The 23284-nt window shown below is 41.1% G+C and overlaps 1 protein-coding gene across 1 annotated transcript; it reads right to left on the reverse strand.

The window, feature by feature from the left end:
- Positions 1-402: 402 nt before the first annotated feature.
- LOC128850244 (homer protein homolog 1-like) lies at positions 403-22730 on the reverse strand. The gene is made up of 4 exons (XM_054053237.1): positions 22716-22730; positions 8980-9090; positions 7234-7314; positions 403-591 (listed from the first exon to the last, which is right to left on the reverse strand). The coding sequence occupies exons 1-4, from the start codon at positions 22728-22730 to the stop codon at positions 403-405; spliced, it is 396 nt and encodes a 131-aa protein (XP_053909212.1).
- Positions 22731-23284: the final 554 nt, after the last annotated feature.

The following is a 23284-nucleotide window of genomic DNA, read 5'->3' on the forward strand; positions in this document are numbered from 1 at the left end:
CATCCCTAAATTCTTGCACAAAACACAGCAATTAAATATTTTAAATAAACCAGCAAATAACCTATATTTTATCTATCACAAAAAGGGGATGTGACCTGGGATACTGCTAATTCTTCCATCACTGATAATTAGAAAAGGATTGCATTCAGTTACCTTTCAAGTTATATATAGCCAACAATGTACAAGGAGGTAATTTGTAATTCAAGTTTGGTTGGTTTTTTTCTTCAACTAGCTACAAGCGAAGTTCTAAATTTTACATCAAAATAAGACACAAATTTAAAACAAGCCCTGTCAAGAAGAGCCTTTTCTAATTTTGGTGCAGCTTTGATACAGAGCCCAGCGCAGTCCTATGAAGAGAGAGAGTGCATCTTTAAGGTGATTGGCACTGAAATCTTGTTTTCTTTAGCTGTGTTCTGTTAGCTTGGCCAAGTTATCTCGTAACTCTGTTAGTTCAAATATTTTCCCATCAAGAATTTCTAAAAGTGTCTTCAAGTTACTGCGAAAAGCTTCTTGCTCATTCTGACTTTTCTCCAGGCGTTGCTCTAGATCAGACAGCTGGTCTTCCAGACCTTTGTTTTGAATTTCTACTTCCTTCAGAGAAAATACATAACATGTTAATGTGTTGCCTGCAAACAGAAAGCAGCCTAACTTCCTGCTGGTATTCGTGTGCTATTTTTGGCAACTGGTTTTTGAAACAATTTGTGACTCTTTACAGTTTCCACTAAGCCAAAACTTGAACTCAAATTATTTTTAAGATTGCAAGTCTTGTCTGGTTGCACTGTGCCCTGGAGCGTCCATCTGCAGCTCTGAAGTAGTGCAGCTGTGGGAGCAGGGAAAGCATGCAAGCCATCAGCACATTACACATAGCCGAGGGGATCTGACCCTGAACAAGCTCAGCTCTCGTTGATGAGGAAGAGAATCCCCCTCATTGTCAGCCAATGGGAGGGGTGTGCTGTCTGCTGGGACCCCTCACATCTCTGACTTGTGCATGATGGGAAGGAGGTCACAGTTGCTTTGCTTTGTGCAAAACAGATGCCCTCTCTTTTATCAAATTACTAACACAGCAGTCACATGAGTTTGGAATAGCATATTGTTATTTGTCTCATTCATTGCATGTCTTATAAATTCATGCTACTTTCATAATTTCATTTATGAAAAACATTCTCAAAGATAGCACAGGGACAGTGTATTTAGTACACCATACACCCTGTGCAGTCATTCTCTGGAAAAGTGCATAGTGAGTTTGTATTTACATACATTAACACTTTTAAACACCGCTTACCTTTTACAGTGGCTTTGTATCACAAAGCTTTAATGGGCCTGCTCTGAGATTTTATAACTAGATTCACACAGCCACAGGGTGGGTGATTTGGCAGCAGTGATTCCTCCCAACAGAAGCTTTTTTCTCCCTTCCACTCTCCCACTGTTTTTGTTACGATTTGTTTTACTCAAAGTTAACAAATACATTCATGTTTACATTGGAGAGATCTCAGCTAACCATAGAAACAACCTGACATATACAGAATGTGTATTTTGGCAGTCAAAAGTAACAGGTATTAAATGGCAGCTTTGTGTCAAAGTCCATGAGCTTTCCATCTGTGAGGGGTGTGATGGCAGCATCGATTGGCTGCTGCACTCCCTGACCAGAGGAGGGATGGGATGATGTGGTCAGAGCTCAGTGTCAGTTCCCAGCCTCTGCCCAGGGGAGAGCTCTGGGAGCACAGCAGTGATGCAGATGAAAACAGATCTCCTCATAGCTGTAGTTGTTTGTGCAGCCAAGGGTTACATCCAAGCTGAACTGGAATATCTCCCTTACTTCTTGTTTGTAAATGAGCAAGTTAAAAATTACAGAGTTTTGGCCACTAGTCTTGGACATCACAGCTGAGAGCAGGAATTGCCCCTTGCTGCCAGGAGCAAGAGAAAAAGTAGTTTGATCTGTTTAATGCTGAATAATATAGTTCATTCTATGATTCTATGATTAAAAGAAGATAACTGAAAAGAGTAATCGTAGAAACAATACAAATTAAAATCCAAGTGTGCTTATGTAAGGATTAACTACTCCACTGTTGCCATAAACAAACAAGCTACCTGATTATAACCCGGTCCATACACTCTGTAGACTCTCCTTCATTGACTCTACTCCTGCACTCCAAACAGTACTGACAAGTACTACTCAGTGTAACAATTGCATGGGATCAAGACCCTTTGAAGCCAGATGACTGCAATACAGGAAGAAAAGCAAAATACAGGGTCCTCTCAGCTCTGCAGGACTGACACAGTCCTTTCTTTAGCTCACACAAAACTGACTGCTGTTTTTCCATGTCTGCTTACACTTCCAGGTTCTGTCACTGTTCCTTTCCTACTCACCAAATGCATGTGCTCTAGGAAGTCTTGCCACTGCTATAATTGCAGAGATAATTATTTTTTCATAGAATCACTAGGTTAGAAAATACTTTTGAGATCATTGAGTCCAGTCGTACCTGTCCACTACTAAACCACATCCCTAAGCACTTCATCTACCCATCTTTTAAATACCTCCAGGGATGGTGACTCAACCACCTCCCTAGGCAGCCTCTGCCAGGGCCCGATGACCCTTTCAGTGAAGAAAATTTTCCTAATGTCCAATTTGAACCTCCCCTGGCACAACTTGAGGCCATTCCCCCTTGTCCTGTCCCCTGTCACTTGGGAGAAGAGACCAACACCAACCTCCTTTCAGGCAGTTGTAGACAGGGATAAGGTCTTCCCTCAGCCTCCTCTTCTCCAGGCTAAATCCCGGTTCCCTCAGACCAACACTCCCAGGTCCTTCTCCTCTACCAGGCAGCTTTCCAGCCACTCTTCCCCAAGCCTGTAGCGCTGCATGGGGTTGTTGTGCCCCCAGGTGTAGGACTTGGCACTTGGTCTTGTTGAACCTCATATCGCTGTCCTAAGCCCATTGATCCAGCCTGTTCAGATCCCTCTGTAGAGCCTCTCTACGCTCAAGCAGACTGACACTTCCTCTCAGCTTAGTGTCATCTGCAACCTTACTAAGGATGCATTCAATCCCCTCATCCAGATCATTGATAAAGATATTGAACAGAACTGGAGGACATTGAGCCCCGGGGACACCACTTGTGATTGGCCTCCAACTGGATTTAACTCCATTTACTACCACTCTCTGGGCCCGGCCATCTAGCCAGTTTTTTACCCAGCAGAGGGTTTGCCTGTCCAGGCCAGTGGCAACCAGTTTCTCAAGCAGAATCCTGTGAGAAATGGTGTCAAAGGCTTTACTGAAGTCCAGGTACACCACATCTACAGCCTTTCCCTCATCCATTAAGCGGATCACCTTGTCATAGAAGGAAATCTGGCTAGTTTGGCAGGTCCTGTCTTTCATGAACCCATGCTGAGTGGGTCTGATCACTCGGTTCTCTTGTGTGTGCTGTGTGATAGCACTCAAGAGGACTGGCTCCATGGCATTCCCTGGCACCGAGGTCAGAATGACAGGCCTGGAGTTCCCTGGATCCTTTCCCTGACTCTTCTTGTAAATGGATGTAACATCTGTCAGCCTCCAGTCAAGTGGAACTTTCCCAGTCAGCCAGGACTGCTGGTAGATGATGGAAAGGGGTTTGGTGAGGCACCTCCACCAGCTCCCTCAATACCCTTGGGTGGATCCCATCTGGCCCCATGGACTTGTGAATGTCTAATTGGCCGAGCAGGTCTCTAACCATTTCCTCTTGGATCATGGAAGCTTTGTTCTACTCCCCCTACCTGTCTTCTGGCTCAGGGGGCTGAGTACCCAGAGAACAGCTGACCTTACTATTAAAGACTGAGGCAAAGAAGGCATTAAGCACCTCAGCCTTATCCTCATCCTTTGTCACTGTTGTTCCCCCTGCATCCAGTAAAGGATGGAGATTCTCCTTGGCCCCCTTTTGTTGTTGATATATTTGTAGAAACAAATACTTTATTTATATTCCGTTCTTTGTATCTCTTTCCTAATCCATATACACTTAACTTCCGCAAACACTTCCTCAGATATACTTTCTCTCATACTTCCTTCTGTTTTATTTCCCCTATCCTGTGCTTAACATATTTAATGACTTATGGGAAGCAATTACAAGTTCATATCCATCTCATGTGCAGTTTCCTATTACAAGTCAGTGTATCTCAAACCTGTTGTTTCTTGATGTGAAGAAATGAGGAGATGTCCATGTGATATAATTTGTTCCCCTTGTTGTGTCATTTAACTTTATTTGAAATTAATCTCATCTAACAATAAACTACCTCATCTGATACATTCAGGGCCTTTACAAGGTTTATTTTACACTGTTTTTTCAAGCTTTTCTTACAGCAGACACAATTATTTGTCATACATCGTTTTGTTTTAGAAAATAAATAAATTATTAAGAAGTTACATTTGTTGTTTGCACTGAAATAATCTTTTGTGGAATTCAGAGCAAGGATTCAAATAAAATATTCAAACCATACACAAAAACTATATTTAGGAATCAGCCATAGTAATAAAGATATCCTGACTTACTGTGAGAGTCACATTGATCGTGACTCATTGATAGGTCTTCTCAACATTGCTAATGAAATTATTAAGTAACGAGGGTTACTTACCCTTCACAGTGATAACATACTGTTCTTCACAGGAATTTGCCAATGATGGATTTCTAATTCATTCCCTGATATGAGTGTGTCAGAAATATAATACACCTTGAAATAATAATTCCTTTGCATAGAGTTTTTCATACGGACTACATTCGAAAATATTTTAGAGTTACATAATCCATTTTCAAACACAAGAGGGAAAAAATAAAGCAGAAAAAAAGAGCAAGGTGAACAGATACAGACCCTGGAGACAATCGCCTTAAAAACAGATGAGCCAACTAAGTGAATAGATGTGAAAATGGTTAGTCTGGAGCTACAGGAGAAAATACCATTTCACTGACATCACAGATGTAGGGTGAAGTGGCTCAGAGAAAGTCAGTATTATCAAAGCAGGAAGATTATAGCAAAGCAAAGATTATAGCATCAGGTCAATAATAAGCTTTAAGCTGAAGAAAGGCAGCATTTAATTTGGGTCCTAAGAAAGCTTTACATTTATTTTAATAGAATCATATAGAACCATTTTCAGAAACTGATTGCCTACAGTGTGACATACAGAAATATATTTGGTTACTAAAGATATAAACACACCGAATGGAAGCTACTGACTTTAATGAAACCTTAGCATTTTCTAATTCTAAAGCATCTTTCATCTCTTACTAGTCTCTCATATTTCTAATGATAACTAGTTCTCAGTTCATTATTACTTTTCATGTGATCTTACACTGAAGTTATTACATACGCTACTGCTAGAACAATTTACAACTGTTATTCCAAACTCTCAGATAAGTTCCTTTTCGGCTGAAAACTCCTATGCTTAGTTTAAAGCCAACAACAATTTTGGAACAGCAGAATAGACAAGCTCAAGTGTATTCAAAACAGTCTTTAAAGAAATACCATATTAACATACTTTAAAAAAAAAAATGGGGAAGAATGAATATACTCATTTTGTTCTTATATGGTTTATTCTTTAGGTTAAAAAGAGTTTTGAGGAAGTTCCAATTCATGTAATGCATTTCAAAGAATATCTGCTTAATTATTTTTAAGCTGTGGATAGTCTGACAGGGCTTGTTTCCAGTCCTATCAAAACTCTGAAGTCTGAATTCAGAGTTTAGACCCAACTAAGCTTTGGGTCAGTCTCATTCAGAAGACAGGCTTCACAAAGGAGGCATGTCTGTGCTGGCTGGTCATCCCTGTGACAGAAGGACAGGAGCTCAGACGTAGAAAGTGAGGCTATACTGAGGGCATATTGCTTCCAGTTGGCTAGGTTATCTGTCTTTACACACAATAAAGAAACAACTCAGAGAAAAACAATAAAACCACAATGATTCTAATTCCAAGAAAATGTCAGAGTGTGTTTTTGAAGTCTGTACTACACAAGAATACTTTAACCTTTACTTTCTCAAAGCATGTTTAAAAGTTGAATACAAACTCATCCCAGCATGATGATACAAAGGCTCTGCAAAGGCTCTGCAAAGGGATCTGAACAGGCTGGACTGCTGGGCCGAGACCAATGGGATGAGGTTTAACAAGACCAAATGCCGGGTCCTGCACTTGGGGCACAACAACCCTATGCAGCGCTACAGACTGGGGGAAGAATGGCTGGAGAGCTGCACAGAAGAGAAGGACCTGGGGGTGCTGGTTGACAGCCGACTGAACATGAGCCAGCAGTGTGCCCAGGTGGCCAAGAAGGCCAATGGCATCTTGGCTTGTATCAGAAATGGGGTCACCAGCAGGTCCAGGGAGGTTATTCTCCCTCTGTACTCGGCACTGGTGAGACCGCACCTCGAATACTGTGTTCAGTTCTGGGCCCCTCACCACAAGAAGGATGTTGAGGCTCTGGAGCGTGTCCAGAGAAGAGCAACAAAGCTGGTGAGGGGGCTGGAGAACAAGTCTTATGAGGAGCGGCTGAGAGAGCTGGGGTTGTTTAGCCTTGAGAAGAGGAGGCTGAGGGGAGACCTTATTACTCTCTACAACTACCTGAAAGGAGGTTGTGGAGAGGAGGGAGCTGGCCTCTTCTCCCAAGTGACAGGGGACAGGACTAGAGGGAATGGCCTGAAGCTCCGTCAGGGGAGGTTCAGGTTGGATATCAGAAAAAAATCCTTCACAGTAAGAGTCATTGGGTACTGGAACAGGCTGCCCAGGGAGGTGGTCGAGTCGCCTTCCCTGGAGGTGTTTAAGGAACGGGTGGATGAAGTACTTAGGGACATGGTTTAGGGAGTGTTAGGAACGGTTGGACTCGATGATCCAATGGGTCCTTTCCAACCTTGTGATTCTGTGTGATTCTGTGTGATACACAGCTTGACAGTTCAGTGGCATGCAAGACCTATGGGAAGACACTGCAGTGAAAATGAGACCAGAATTGCCTAGAACAGGTATGAATGAAGCACATCTACTAGCCCAAGTGTATTCTGAGGACTTGTAAATTAAATTTTGGTCTGTTCCCTCAGGAAAAAATAATGACCTACAGCAGGTGGAAATTTTGGTACAAATTCCCAAGGAGCATCCTGACCCACCACTTTGCAACATAAATGTAACTTACGTACTTATCTGGCACCTTCAGTGAATATAGCACAAGTTACTGATGTGAACTCAGTTGACGATCATTTTTCCCTTCTGTCTGAATTAAGATGATCCACTATAGCTCACCTGTAACTTCTGGGTCAAAGAATCTCTCTGTGCCTGGAGCTTTCTGGCACTGTCGAGTTCTTGTTTTAATCTTTCTATTTCCTAAGGGAGAAGAAACAACCTCACTATCAACACGTTATCTGGCTTGACCTCAGTGCAGGTAAGCTGGCTGCTGCTTCTTCTCCTGAGCAAGACATTGCAATGATATCAAAAGTGGCAGTTAGCTACTGCCCATTATAGCACATAAAGTTTAAGCACTGCTCCCAGTATTCCTGAATCACAGTCCCAAACCAGCAATGCTATTGTGAATAAACAACAATATAGATAAGCATTTTCCTTGCTATAAAAGTGAGTCTTTCTCTCCCACACAAGAGATGCAATGTTTTCTTGATTTTCTAGAGTCCTTGTAATTAGAGAAACAATTTTATACTTTAAATTCTATTATAATCTATCCTCCATTTTTTCATGAGAAAAAAAATACAGTTTTCATCTGTGAGCTGCTTATTATGTAATTAGCAGCAGGGCTGAGCATCAAAAAATTACCTGCTTTGACCATTGATTTCTGTAAAAAGAGTCTAAAAGAAATATCTTTAATTTAGCAAGAAGAAAGTAATAAGGTATAAAATTAACAAATATAGACGAAATAATAAATGGAAGAGAAACCTTTTCTTACCTTCAGAGGACAAGAATAGAAACAGTTAATGAAACTAACAGGTATCAAACTTAAAAATAATAAATACTTTTCCCCAGAAGGGCATAGTCACCTCCCAGAACTCCTTTCAGAAAGAGCTCTTTGCATCCAACAGCTCAGCATAATTCAGAAGCACATGGGCACCAAAATGGGAAATATTACCAACCTGAGGCTAATCTCTTAAGCATGAGGGTGTTTGGAAAAGTTTGTTTCATTTTGGGAGGATATTCTGTAACTACTGTGCCTCTCATGCATTCTCCTTGGAAACACCTAACAACAGCCCCACTGGAGGCAAGACCCTGCAAAATACACTGCCTCTCTGACCATGCACACCTGTGCCCATTGTGTCTGTCATGAAGGGATCTGGTCTTACATAGAGCAAACAATCCTTCATACATGGCTCCCTCCACCTCCTTTTTCCTATCCATAAAGAGACAATGCTCAATCATTCTGTGGCACAAATCTGCCTTCCTCTAGGACCCATGCCAGCACGGGTGTTACTCTAGTTCCCTGTATTTTCCTGCTGCTGGTCCAGCCCAACACAGACGGCACAACAAATATCATCAAATTACAGGCTAGGGGTTTAGCGTGCATTTTAGGAAAGGGCTGATCTTAGGGATCATAAAAGTCAGCTATATTAACATAGCCTGAAAAACAAATTGTCCTGAAAAAGACATTGACCTATTACTTGCTTCAAACCCTACTCTCCAGAAAAAGGAAAGCATGCTTACGACTGCTTCCTTTCTTAGTGAATTTGGACTGCATCAGTGGGATGACTGCTCTGTAGAAACTACATATACCTCAATGCAGACTTACTTTTGCAAAGAAAGATACTCTTTTTCATACAAACATGAAAAAATGATACTTTTTTGTTGGTCAGATACCCAGCTCTATATTGGACAGAAGTAATTATATACACAGGAAAATACTAATGATTTCAACAAAGCTGAAAAATGGATTTTACTTCATAACATCTATAGGAACTAATACAGTATTTACCAGCCATCCCAAGTTTAATATTGAAAGCCTTTAGAAATGATGTAACAGAAAAGCCAAGAATAAATGTTAGCAAATACCTCCTCTTTTTTCTTCAGCATAGACTCTAACTCCTGTATTGTCTGGTTTAATTCTGTTTTATGTGCGTGGACTGCATTAGCTTGACTACTCACACACTCTAGCTCAGTCACCTGTTGAAATAAGTAGAAGAAACAAATATGGCATTAATTGCAACAAATTCAAGGTGCTATTAATTCTTTGCATAAATAGCTACATCTGAAATATATCCTTAGTTCTGTGTGACTTATGTTGACCAAAATTATGAAGGTGTTCTTATGAAGTTAGCATAAAAATCCTTAAAAAAATTGTTTTGCATTAAATGACTTCAAATGGTTACCATAATATCTTGGAAACAATATATTTAGTAAGTTGCAGGTTGAAAAAAAACCATTAATTAAAAGTTATACTTAATAATTATTGAAAATTTTATGAAAGAAGCTGAATTGCTACTTCAGAAACAGTAATGTGTAAATGATTAAACACAGATCTGTCTTGCCTAACTATCCTCTCCATTTGACACTTTTTAATGTTGCAGTATCTTAATCAACTAAGCTGCAATGCTCACCTACTTCCTAGCAAGCCAATTAACATTTCCCAGCCTCAATTTCTGACTCGGCATCAACAATGTAATAGGAGACACTCAGCCATCAATGTACAGCTGCCAGCTTCTTACTTCCTCTGCTTTTGGATCTCATCTCTCGGTCAGAAAGCCAACAGCTAATGGCACAATTCGGATTTGTACAGCTGCTCTTTTATTAGCAGACAACACAAACATGCCCACACGGATGTCTGCACTAAGACATTTTTCTTTTGTTACAAACTGTTAAAATATTAAATATACAATAACTCTTTATTTTTCGAGAAGATATGTGCCTGTCAATCTTAGTATAAAGTCTTGAATAAGAACTGCATCATCTGCCTACAGTAACTAACAAATCTGGCCCCAAAATTCCTTTGAACAAAGTATATCTCTGTACTATCCAATTTTGCAATGAAAACCGTAAGGTCTCCATTCACCTTTCTCAGAGAAGCAGCCCCTAGACAGAGGACATGTATTCTTGGGGATATTTTTATTTCTTAGACAAAAGACAATCTTGAGGAATCAAGGTTGGTGCCCTCCAGCACCGGTGCTGGTCTAGCTAGTGAAGACACTGTGATGCCAGTAATTCCAGACTCTGAACTGTTTGTAGGCTCAAAAGGTAGATTACTGAGTGCAGGGAGAAGCCGAAGGAAAGCCAAGATGAAATACAAGAAAATTAAGCCAAAATCCCTATCGGCTTCTCCTTTCTGAGTCACAGAGCATGAACTACCACTCTGTAACAGCTATGACAAGGCTAGTTTTTTTTCTACTGGAAAACTATGATTAGATATTTTTGCACATCAGGTTCATAAACAGAGAGAAACTCAGATTACAGCAAATTCTTGGGAGGGATAAGGGGAATGAGGGATGAAGAGATAGCTTGGTAACTCAGCACCTCACCCCTCATCCCCAAGAACTATCTTATTGAATGGAATTGTCCCAAAAGAAATTTCAGTGCTTGTGGCAAAAAAAAGTAACAACAGTTTGCTCAGTTTTATATGTCCCAGTGAATACTCATTTATGCAAAGTAGAAGAGCCTCAACAGGAGAGACAGAAGAAAACCCAGTCCCTGAATCACCTCTGTCCTAGCACCTAGTGCCCTAAAAGCAGGTGCAAGGTGTCCCATCCAGTGACTAAGGAAGGACTTAGACCCCAATGCTCTCCACATGCTTTCCTCTGGGCTGGTACACATAGTTTCCTTTGGGCTGGTGAGAATGCACATGTTGGTGCAAGCCTAGAGTCCAAGGAGGCTGGTGGATTGAACTGATGTGGATGAAATGCTATGACTTTCAGCTGCATGTATTGTCGCTGGCTGAAAACACTTCCCATAACAACCCTGCCAGCAGTGTGGCTCACATGAACACTCCTCAGTGCACTCCGGTCCATACTAACTCAAGACACCTATTGAAACTGCTTAAGCAAAAGCAACTAAATTTTCTTGAGCACGGTAGGGAGTGCTCTCACAAATCTTCTTGCCAACAGAGGCAATCACTGTCAGAAGGGCAATTAATTGCTCACACCAAATAGGTTGTGATGTCTTTCTCTGGCCCATCTTTTCTCTGGGCAAATGTCCATGTCCTACTGCTTATGCAATAAAATAATACATTGTTCAACTGTTTTGTTCACTTTTCACTGAAAAAATCAGTAACTTGGAAAAAAAAAGAACACATTCAATTAAAAAAAAAACAGGTTTTGTTTAATCACAGTGATATTTAAATGCCCATTCCTACAGAGACCTAAAAAAAATGACAAATATCTTTGTGATGTTCTCTTCTCGAATGTACCTATAAAAACGAAAACAGTATTGTGATCCTTTAAAAAATCTATAGAGTATGATGGGCTGGAAAATGATATAATAAAAAGAACATGCAATTGAAAACAGAAGCAACAAAAGATAAAGCTCTAGGCAAAAATTTGGATAGCATTTACTTGCTCCATTTCCTCGTTTCAAACTGAATTTATTTTTCTCATGACCAGTGGTCCAAAAGTTATTAATGCACAGAAGGGGACATTAAAGGAAGCTAAAAATGCTTTATTCTGACCTTCCCACATGCTCTTTTTGGGGACATCTCATTCAGTGTTTCATGTTTAACAGCAAGGCTCAACCAACCATTCAAGCCTTTGCACGGCAACACTAAGCAATGTAAATGTAATTAAACCTTTTTTTTCCAGTACATAATTCAGATAGAAAAAACAGTCTTTGAAAAATAACTGATTAAACAAGTTTCTTCTATTGCAAGACTGCAGACTTGCATATCTGAAAAGTCAGTACTGTGGTTTCATATTTGAGACTGAAAAAGAAAAAAAAAATTGTTCTTAGCCTCTGCTTCTTTTGCATTTATCACCCAGGTAAGGATTGCACATAGGGAAAAAAAATTCTGAAGGGACTTTTTAGTGACTATTTAATGAGCTAACTGTTTTAATATATGGCCATTATTATACTTAACTGCATACTTCAGTGCAAGATATGTCAGCTGAAATAAGACAGCAAGACAACTTGTTCTGGCAAAGCCTAGACCTTCTCAGCAGAGGCCATTTGAGAGTTTTCTGGAAATTTTGATCTAGAGTCAACAGTCTATAAAGAGAGGAGGATGCCAGGCTGTGGAAGCATTCTTAGAAGCTGGAGGCCACGATGTTTTTAAAGGACCTTAAACGGCGAGATAAGAGAGAGTCGGAGGTAGGAACGAGAAGAATTGGCAGCACGCCCAGAGTAGAAGAAAGAAAACAAGTTATGATGACAATGTAGAAGAGCATGTAAATATGCGCAGAGTCAGTTAACCAATTAAGTGTTTAGAATAGGCGTGTCAACAGTAGTAATTAAACAATAAGATTGCAAGCTTGAATGCGTGGACAGTCAAGTAAACATATATAAGCTTAGCCTTCTGATTAATAAAGGGTCTTCAATTTGCACTTGGAGTCCGTTATCTTCAATACCCTCACCAGGCAGAACTTTTCATTATAGCAAACAGTGCACGCTGGGCTGCTGGGAAGACTGGAAGAGTGAGGCTTTGGGACATAATACAATGAGGAGTTACAGACTTGATGTGAGCTTACTTAAACTACTACTGAAATGCAAAGAAAGACAGATTAGAACATATTTTCAGTGTAGCTGTAGCCTATTTTATAGATATACCTGGCACTATTAACTTGTTGTTCCCCAAAGAGATTTTTATCCCTCATATTTATTGTGGAACGCAATATCCAGGGTCTACTAAGCCAGACTACAGTGCAGAACAGGCAGAGTGCTCACATGCAAGACTGAATTTAAGTATTAATTATGTATTTTTAGCTGGTTGAGTTACATCCCTAAATGGATCATAACTGTGACTGTGATAATATTATTCCATCAATAATTCAAGATGAACATCCTACAAAGAAGAAAAGAGCCCTTTGCATTCCACAATGAGAAGAGAAATGATGTTGCATGGATCAGCAAAACTGGGAATAACTGCATAAAGTTTCACATAATTTATGCAGAAGAAGCTTCTCAGTTCTTTATGGTGGAGAGGAAGATGCAAGACAGCATGCAAACAAGACAATCATGAAAATAATTGTAGCATAGCTTTAAGGAATAAAATCTCTGGAAAGATTTTTGGTGCTAAGAAATGTGAAAATGCAGAAAACAAGGCAAATTGCTTTTCAAGGTTGCTGTTGAAAGAACAAAAAGCACATCATAGTATTATTTATATGTACATCATTTCTGACAGCAAATTAATTATTGTACTTTTTCAATATTCACTCGTTGATAAAATGATAACCTGGGGGCAGGGGGAGTTTTGTGCACTACCAACTGTATAGTACTTTTTTCAACTGACAAAACAAAGATTTTGCTGAAAGGGGCATATTTTCCTCTGTGAGCACTGATGCCTCGACCCATGGAAACATCAAAACATTTTCCATAGTTATTCATTCCTACAGAGATGAAAGAGGAATAACCCATCATCTACTTGATTTTTGTGAAGAAAATAATGAAACTACAGTAGGAACATTTGAAAATATAAGAAATGTACTAAAATTGATACTTTGAGCTTCAGCCATGCATTATTATGTGCAACTGAGAATGCTAATACTAACTTCAGGTGACATCCCTTTCTCTGCAATCTAATTAGCAATTTTTTTTCCATCTCTCTGGCTAGCTCGTGGAATATATGCAATAGAAAAGACAGTACAGATGTGTCATCCTTTAATCCTGAGGATTTAACTCCAGTCATTTCCTCATTCTCCAATGGAGTTTAGAATTATAGGATATATTTTATTCCACAAAGCTTTGACTACCTAAACATGTTGTGGCATGTTTGTGTATGTTTGTTACAACTTGCAGATAAAAGGATCTTAAAGTATTTCTTAGCTTTTTTTTAAAAAATGATGATGAATCATGATAATATGGACCTCATAATAGATGAAATGGATATTGAAGGAGCAAAAATTTAGGTCAGAGAAAAAAATACATATCCCCTGAAACAAAATACACATATCTTTTCTTTGGTATCCCCTAATTCCATGCGGTGGAAGGTGGTCACCCTCCACAACGGTTTCTCATATAGAATCATAGAATCACCAGGTTGGAAAAGACCTATTGGATCATCGAGTCCAACCATTCCTATCTGCCACTAAACCATGTCCCTGAGCACCTCGTCTACCCATCTTTTAAATACCTCCAGGGATGGTGACTCAACCACCTCCCTGGGCAGCCTGTTCCAGTGCCCAATGACTCCTTCCATGAAAAATTTTTTCCTGATATCCAGCCTGAACCTCCCCTGGCACAGCTTGAGGCCATTGCCCCTTGTTCTATCACCTGTCACTTGGGAGAAGAGGCCAGCTCCCGCCTCTCTACAACCTCCTTTCAAGTAGTTGTAGAGAGCATTAAAGTCTTCCCCTCTGCCTTCTCTTCTCAAGGCTAAACAACCCCAGTTCCCTCAGCCGCTCCTCATAAGACTTGTTCTCCAGCCCCTTCACCAGCTTTGTTGCTCTTCTCTGGACACGCTCCAGAGCCTCAACATCCTTCTTGTAGCGAGCAGCCCAGAACTGAACACAGCATTCGAGGTGCGGTCTCATCAGTGCCAAATACAGGGGCAGAATCACCTCCCTGGACCTGCTGGCCATGCTGTTTCTGATACAAGCCAAGATGCCATTGGCCTTCTTTGCCACCTGGGCACACTGCTGGCTCATGTTCAGTTGGCTGTCAATCACCACCCCGAGATCCTTCTCCTCCGTGCAGCTTTCCAGCCACTCTTCCCCCAGTCTGTAGCGCTGCACAGGGTTGTTGTGCCCCAAGTGCAGGACCCGGCATTTGGCCTTGTTAATCCTCAAGCCATTGGTCTCAGCCCATCAGTCCAACCTGTTCAGATCCCTTTGGAGAGCCTCACTACCATCAAGCAGATAGACATTTCCTCCCAGCTTAGTGTCATCTGCAAACTTGCTAAGGCTGTGCTCAATGCCTTCATCCAGGTCATTGATAAAGATATTGAACATGACTGGACCCAGCACTGAGCCCTGGGGGACACCACTTGTGACTGGCCTCCAGCTGGAGTTGACTCCATTTACCACAACTCTTTGCGCCCGGCCATCCAGCCAGTTTTCCACCCAGGAGAGTATGTGCCTGTCCAGGCCAGAGGCAGACAGTTTCTGAAGCAGAATGCTGTGAGTAATTGTGTCAGAGGCTTTACTGAAGTCCAAGAAGACTACATCCACAGCCTTTCCCTCATCCATTAAGCAGGTCACCTTGACATAGAAGGCAATCAGGTTAGTTTGGCAGGACCTACCTTTCATGAACCCATGTTGACTGGGCCTGATCACCCGGTTATCTTTCATGTGCTGTGTGGTAGCACCTGCGATCCCCTGTTCCATGACCTTCCCTGGCACTGTGGTCAGACTGACAGGCCTATAGTTTCCTGGATCCTCCCTCTGACCTTTCTTGTAAATGGGTATAACATCAGCCAACATAAAATCTGTTTTAAGGCAAGATTGTTATTTTAAAAATAAATCAAAGTCACTATATTCCCACATCTTCTAAAAGCTTGACTATCACAGTTAGAACAATTATCCTTTCCAGATTTTACTGTGGTTTTTTTGATAACCCTAATACTCCCCAGAACACCTCTCTTGACCATTTGGTCAATATTTAACATTATGACCTCACTTGGGCAAGAACTGCCATTTTTTTTGCCTTTGTGTGAATTTCTAGTGCAATGAGAATTTGCTTGCAATTCCAGATGAAAGGACTGCATATGTAAAAATATAGACTTAGTTGTCCATTTTTTGTGCACTCAGGATTGGTCCACACATTCGTTTCAATTAAATACATAGACAAATACAACCAAAATGGTAATCCCACTGTTTTGATTAAATTGCCAAACTAACCATATTTATCCTGCAAAATGCTCATCTATATTCTTTATTAGACAAATGATACCATGCCACTATCTAGCCACATGCTAATTACAATATCTTAAGAAGGAAGTTATACTTAGATAATTTTTTTCTTTAGTCAATCAAACTGAATTTAAATATAAGTTTGGATTGTTCATTGGGGGTAGGAGGGTCACAATCTTAAAGGGAGGATGACAAGAGACAGGCATCATGTTAAAAAGGTGCACTGCCAATAAATTTTTGGGTCAAAACTCCATTCATATATTTCTTGTTACCACACTTCCTGTCAAATTATTTCATATTTCCTCTTTTAGAAAATATTCTTCCTTGTTCATATAAAACCAAAGAGTTATTCACAGTAGTCCCACAGTGATGCTAAATTGATAAGTTGTTCAATAAGCACAGACTTCTCAGTAAGTAAGAAGCCCACAATATGGGCTCTGATTCAGCAAGCAACTTTATCACACATCTGTGTGTTCAAAATTGAAGTTTGATTATTCAATTATTAATACAGCTGGTGGAAACATGGAGGTGACTCCTAACTTGTTTACTAGGAAATCCTGCTAAAATAACAAGCTAGAATTTAAGAGTTTATCTCTCTGTTCTTTGAGGAATACCCAAGAGCTTGATCACTTGCCTTCATCTCTCGGTTCAGGTTTCTTTTCCTACAGATGAATGATCTTCAAGGACTGCAGCTCCTTTATTATGCACCGGTGTTATTACTCTGCGTTACTGCCCAGTGTCATAGGATGATTTACTTTAACAGTTAGCATGCAAGAAAAAATTTTTTAGTTGACAAAGATGATACTTTGGGTTATTTTCCATAATTCACATCACTGTACAATGTTTGCCTTCCTATGATATCAGGATTAACATTAGTACCAATGCAATTCTATTTGTCTGAAGTAGCTCATATCATAGTTTTTCTTTCTGTTACTGAGCTGTTCTAAATTCATTAACTCCTTTTGACTTCGAAAAGCTATGCAAGGTGTGTAGGAGTGCTCCTCAAATCCATTTAAGGGAAATTCTTGTTAAATTGCTTCTGAGCAGATTAGAGGACAGAAGGTTGAGAGCACTAAGTTAGCTCTTGACTGGGCATCACATCTTCCCATAATTATTATCTCTTTGTATTTCAGAGGGGAAAATCCATCACTCATTCAGTAAACTTTTGAAAAATATAATGTCTGACAAAATATCAAAGTACAGTATTTCTGACTTAAGCTCACAATATATCAGAAGACAGCACAAAACTTTAATTTATTGAGAACTTTGCACTCAGCCACGCTGAACACGTACTCTGTTTCTTCTCAGCTCCAGGCATTATCAACACAGAGAACAAATGGGAGAACAAAGATAAAGGCCTCAGAGAAAGCAAATAAATGTAGGTTACTATAAAAAACTGAACTGGTAGATGAGGAAATCTTATACTTAATCAGAAATGACAAATAATAAATGAAATTATTTTTTTAAAATGCAGTCAAAATCAGAGAGGGGCATTTTAGCTTTGTTTCTGTGTTTTAAAAAGTGTAAACAATGTGATACACAGGAAAGCTATTACAGTCAAATTTGAAAACAATTATAGAATAAAAAATGTTGAGTTTAAAATAAATTAAAATAAAATAAAACAAATTAAGAAGCAAAGTTTACGAGAAATACTGCACAAGCTGAAAGACTCAATTTTTCACTGTGAATGAGGAAAATGGAAAATAGAAGGGCAAGATATATTGTAAAATAAATGGATATTCATAAATAAAACATGACAAACTTCAAACTGTGGAAAAAGGTACCATGAGAATTCAACTAAGATAGCATTAGCAATATTTTTTTTATATATAAAGAGGAAACTATGTAAATAAGGCTATTTATAAGGCTATTTATATAAAGAGGAAACTAAAGACAGAAACAATAATGCAACATTTACTAATCAATAGCCATTACTTCCCCCCACACACCACACTTGACAGAAGATATGAGTCTGCTGTAGCTTGCAGACTCCAGTAGGCAAGATTCTGTGACAAACAACGTTTCAATACAACTACATTACAATTGAACATGCAAATTAATTTCCAAACTTTTGTTTCTCCTTGAAATAAATTTTTCTAGGAGCATTTCTATTCAACTTTTCTCAGCAAAGGTTTGTTTGGATAAAAAATAATTTTTCTTCTGAACTGACAACAGATGTGAGTTGTAGCACGGCAAATTCCAATTAGATATTAGGAAACATATTTTGACAAGAAAGATGGTCAAACATTGGAACAGGTTGCCCAGAGAGGCTGTGGGATCTCCTTTTTTTTGAGACTTGACTCACAGTCCTGAGTAATCTGATCCAGCCCTGGAGCTGGATCTAACTTCAAAGCCGGCCCTGCTTCTAGTGGGGAGTTGGACCAGATAATCTCAAAAATTCCCCTCCATGCTAAATTATTTGGAGTTTCTGTGAACTAAGGATAGGGTTTCTTTCATATGACTAAAATTAAATTGATAGGACTATCTTGATGATTATCCTATGGGGAAAGACAAGCACTTACAGGAGCAAATTCAACTCAACACCTTAGTGTTCTTAAACTGGGACACTTATTCTTCGTGCTTATGTCTCTCCATAAATTGCAAGACAAAAAAGGATGACAGTCTTATGCAGAAGGATGGCTCATGATTTAATAGCAGTGAACAATCCAGGGTTTGCTGTCTGTAGCTAGGCCTGACCTTGAGATAAGATAAAAGGGAGTAGAATACAGGAATGTGGAATCCAGCGCGGGAAAGTCCCGAAGAGTTGTGATGAGAACCTTGTATCTGCCCCTTTCGCGTGCTCAAGAGGGTCCGGCCAGTTGCGTGACAGCATAAGGCGCGTGAACAGCAGGACATAACCAATTAGGATTTGTTTGTTAGCGCGTGCACTATTGGGATAAGTATATAAGAAGTGTAAGGTGTATGAATAAATGAGAACGATCATACTCATATTGAGACTCCATTGTTACTCCGGGTCCGCCTCCCACTCCGACATCTGGTAGCAGAGGATGGTCACAGGACGCCTTTGACTTCTCCGAGACTGCGGTAAGCAGCTAGAGGAGGGGAGTGGGAAACCGCGGCTAAGGGAAGCGCTGCCTGTGCATAGTCAAGGTAGACAGCTGGTGTGAGGTCGCTCCTCGCCCCTTAGGGATAATTATGGAAATAGAAGCTGCGGCAATGCTACTTGTGGGAATCCTCTCTAAGAGAGGGCATGAACTGCCCGCAAAACTGCTGGAAACAGAAGCTGCAGCAACGCTACTTGTGGGAATCCTCTCTAAGAGAGGGCATGAACTGCCCGCAAAACTGCTGATAAAACTTCTACATTTAGGTAGAAAATGGGGACACTTTACTGATCCGCACACGATGTTTTTTGTTACGGAGTGGCGAGATTATGGAGAAACGTTGTGGCAAAAGACTATATCAGGAACAGACAAAGAGGAAAAGGAAATTAAAACTGTTCGCGGGGATTGGAATTTGGTGTTGGACACTTTAAGAGAGATGAAAGCGGAGAGGGAGGTGGCTTGTGCAGCAGCCCAAATGCTGGGACCTCTACCTAATGTCGAAAAAACTCCAGCCGGGGCGGGTTCGATTTCCCGTTTATTCGGATTGCCAGCGGTGAAAGGCATGAAAGGAACTGTTTGCAAGAATGTTGGCGAGTTAATGCGAAAAGCTGAAACAGGGGAGAAGGAGGGGGAGCGCTGGTTCGGGAAGGAGGAAGTTGATGCGTTGGGAGACATGGAACCGACTGAGAAAAAGCAGGAAGTATCCAAGGGTGGCTTTAGTTGCCGCCCACGTTCCTGTGCTCCTCCTTCGGTACAGCCTTCTGCCCCCCCCAATCGAGGAATTAAATCCTCCGGTGCCGCCTTCCCCTCTGCCTCTGTATCCTTCATTGTCGCCGCCCAGTGATTCGTCTGGTGATTCGTCCGGCACTATAACGCCAGATATAGAGGAAGGAATTCGATGTACCAAGGAAACGGCCACACAGTTGCTGCAAACAGTTCTGCAACATCTTGACCATTTGGACCTATGTTTAGATGACAAGGAACAAGCCTTACCGCCCTGCTTATCCACTACTCGACCGGCTTTATTACGGGGAGTGCGATGGAAGGGAATTATCAAAGATGCCATAGTGCAAGGCCAGTGGATGTCACCTAACAATAGTGAGGGGCTAATGCCCTTAGCCTTTCCTGTCGTCCAAGAAAATGGACAGGGGAGGTGGGAACCGCACGATTGGAAGATTTTACAACAGGCACGTGCCACTGTGACCACATATGGGCCGAAATCCAAAGCTGCGCAACAGATAGTGACCTGGATTTTCTCAGCAGATTTGATGTGTCCGTATGATTGTCAAAATTTAATGAGACTACTTTTGACCCCGACTCAACTTTTGCTATGGCAATCCTCATGGCAGCAGCGTGCAGTTACAGCAGCAGCACGTCGCCAGGATCCACAGGATCCCCTTAGGGGGGTAACACCAGATATGCTCACCGGTCAAGGTCAATATGCTGATACCAGAGTGCAAACCACCTTTCCTGAGGATATGCTGCGCTTATCCGCCCAATTAGCTTTAGAAGCCTTTTTGAGCCTACCAGGACCTAGTGCCCCATCGTCTGGTAACCTGGTGCAGGGTGCAACAAAGAAATATACCCACTTTGTTGATCGATTTTGGGATAATGTCATGAACCACCCTGATCTCTCTCCTGAAAGTAAAGAGCAAATGTTTCGAGTATTGGCCTTCAATAATGCCAACAAGGCTACCAAACAGATTCTAGCCGGGCTCCCAAAGGGAGCTGGAGTGGAGGAGATGCTTTTAAGAGTAGAAAGAGCTGACTCTTATAAACAAAGTAGCTCTATTGCTGCCGCAGTGCAGGGAGCTGTACGTGAACTTGTGCAATCACTTGCTACCACAGCCCAGAAAGGAAGGGGCTGTGTGCTAAAGGGAGGAAGGTCATCAACCAACCAACCCTTCCACGGGAAGTGTTATCGATGTGGGAATGAAGGGCATTCAAGATACCACTGCCGAGCGATAGTTTGGTGCGATAACTGCCAGAAGCCAACTCACTCTACAAGAGCATGTACGGGAAACGGGAAACTGAGCACGGGCAGAGGCCGAGCGCAGACACAAATAAATCCTCCACAAACCTTTCGACCCAAAGGCCAGGTTTTATGCAACAACACCAGCCAGCAACCCGAGGGAGCTTGGGAATCCATGTGGAAGCCGCAGTAGATGTTACCCTCATAGATTCTACAGTACAAAAGGTTCCTACCACAGCTCGTGGTCCACTTTACCATGAGAACAGCAAAATCGGGGGCCTTTTAATAGGTCGATCATCTGCTGGTATAAAAGGATTAATTGTAATACCTGGATTGATCGACGCAGATTAGACAGGGACGATACAAGATATGGTGTATACACTTTATCCACCTATCTTTACACCGGCAGGTAGTAAAATAGCACAGATTGTGGCCATTGAAAGTATCTTACCTTCACAGTCCCGAGTGGAATTCTATAGGGGCGACCGAGGTTTTGGATCTACAGGCCCTGCTGTTTGTTTTACCACTAAACTACATCAATGGCCTGTATTAACAAGTGGGCTGCTCCGTGACAATGAGAATTGACAGATTCGAGCCATGTTAGACACTGGTGCAGATATCACGATAATCAGCTGTGAAACATGGCCTCGACATTGGCCAGTGGAGCAACCTTTATCAGCTATAGCCGGAGTAGGAGGACACTCTCTCCCACAGATCAGTCGGGAACCGATTCAACTAGAGTTCCCTGAAGGACAAAAGGCTGTATTAAAAGTATATGACAACCAAGGACTGTTACCTGTTAAACAATTAATACAAACCTTATTTTCTAATATATGTGCATATTGTAAGTGTTGTATGTGTTCGGTACCGTGTATAGTTTAAATATCCATACCATCGTGCTATTCTTATTGACTGGTCGTAAACAATATTGTATAGGTATATTAAGCCAGGTCTCAAAAGAGTGGTTCTGTGTGTGTATGTGTGTGTGTGTGTGTGTGTGTGTGTTCAAAGCGCTTTAAACATTTGTAAGATTTGCAAATTGGGCTTTGGTTATAGGAGCTTGAGCCTCTGTTTGTTTCGATTAATCTTAAAAATGCAACTCTGAGACCTTTCTATCTCAAACGTCCACTAAGCCGGCAAACAGGTAGATTTACCTGGGACCTTTGAAGTGAAAGGCTGCAGAGGACACAATTTCAAACTGGAAAAAAAAAATACAAAAAAACACGTAGACAATAGAAAAAGAAAATGGAAAAAAAACCAGCCCTGTGGCTGTGTGTGAGGTTTCTCCCCCCCCCCCCATTCCTCCCCGCCCTTACTCCTGATATGTGAAGGTTTTTTTTTGTTTCAGCTTGGCAGTCCTTATCTATCTCTAGGGGAGTAGCAATTTATGAAGAACACTCTGCATTCCAGTGTCCGTTATAAGAACCATTTGATGAACTGGCACTGCAGACATTGAGGGATATGCTGAGAGATAAAGGACTTGTTGTTGCACCTGAAAAAGTACAAAGGTCAGCTCTGTGGAAGTATTTGGGCTGGTGCATTTCTGATGCCCAAATCCCACCACAGAAAATCGAACTGACGACCAGTTTATAAACTGTTAAAGATGTTCAAACATTGTTAGGGAATATTCAATGGGTCCACCCGTTGTGTGGACATTTCCAACTCTGATATTGCTCCCCTGACTGTGTTGTTGCGCGATGCCAACCCAGCTTGCAAAATTGAGCTTACCGCAGATCAAAGGACTCTTGCAGAAAATCAATCGTCGCTTACAAACATCTTGGTCATCTCGGAAGATACTGAATTTACTGATCTCGCTTTTGGTTTGTAACAATAGCGAATCCCCATATGCAGTCATCTGTCAATGGCAAAATAAAAGAGGGGAATCTGGGAAGAATGGAGACCTGGATGACCCTGCCATTGCCAGTAGTAAGAGAACTGATAAAGCTGAATCATTTTGGGTATTGGAATGGGTGTTTCTGGGTGTGCAGCCAAAAACAAGCATTCAAACCAGACCCGAAGCTGTGGCAGAGTTAGTACGAAAAGGCAGATCTCGAATTATTGAGATCAGCGGTCAAGAACCTGCAGACATTAGCATTAGGCTGTAGACCTAGAGTGGTGGTTACGAAATGTAATACCACTTCAGGAAGCCCTATTAGGGTTTGAAGGACAAATACATTCACAGAGGCCGCAAGGGAAAAAGTGGCAGATATTGTCACGAAATCAGTGGCTGGAAAGAACGAAAGTCAGTAGGCAACCACTGGTGGATGGCCTTACTGTATATACTGATGCCGGAAAATGACTGCATCGTGCTGTTTGTGTATGGCACGAACGTGCTGAAT

The sequence above is a fragment of the Cuculus canorus genome, chromosome W (genome assembly GCF_017976375.1).
Source record: "Cuculus canorus isolate bCucCan1 chromosome W, bCucCan1.pri, whole genome shotgun sequence".
NCBI lineage: Eukaryota > Metazoa > Chordata > Aves > Cuculiformes > Cuculidae > Cuculus > Cuculus canorus.

Bases quoted from the DNA above. Each gene is read 5' to 3' on its own strand.
- LOC128850244 (XM_054053237.1), bottom strand. The intron at 7,315-8,979 runs GTATTTGCTAAC...CTTCTCCCTTAG, and splicing joins TGCTGAAGAAAAAAGAGGAG to GAAATAGAAAGATTAAAACA. The intron at 592-7,233 runs GTGAGCTATAGT...TTTTCTCTGAAG, and splicing joins CTTTGACCCAGAAGTTACAG to GAAGTAGAAATTCAAAACAA.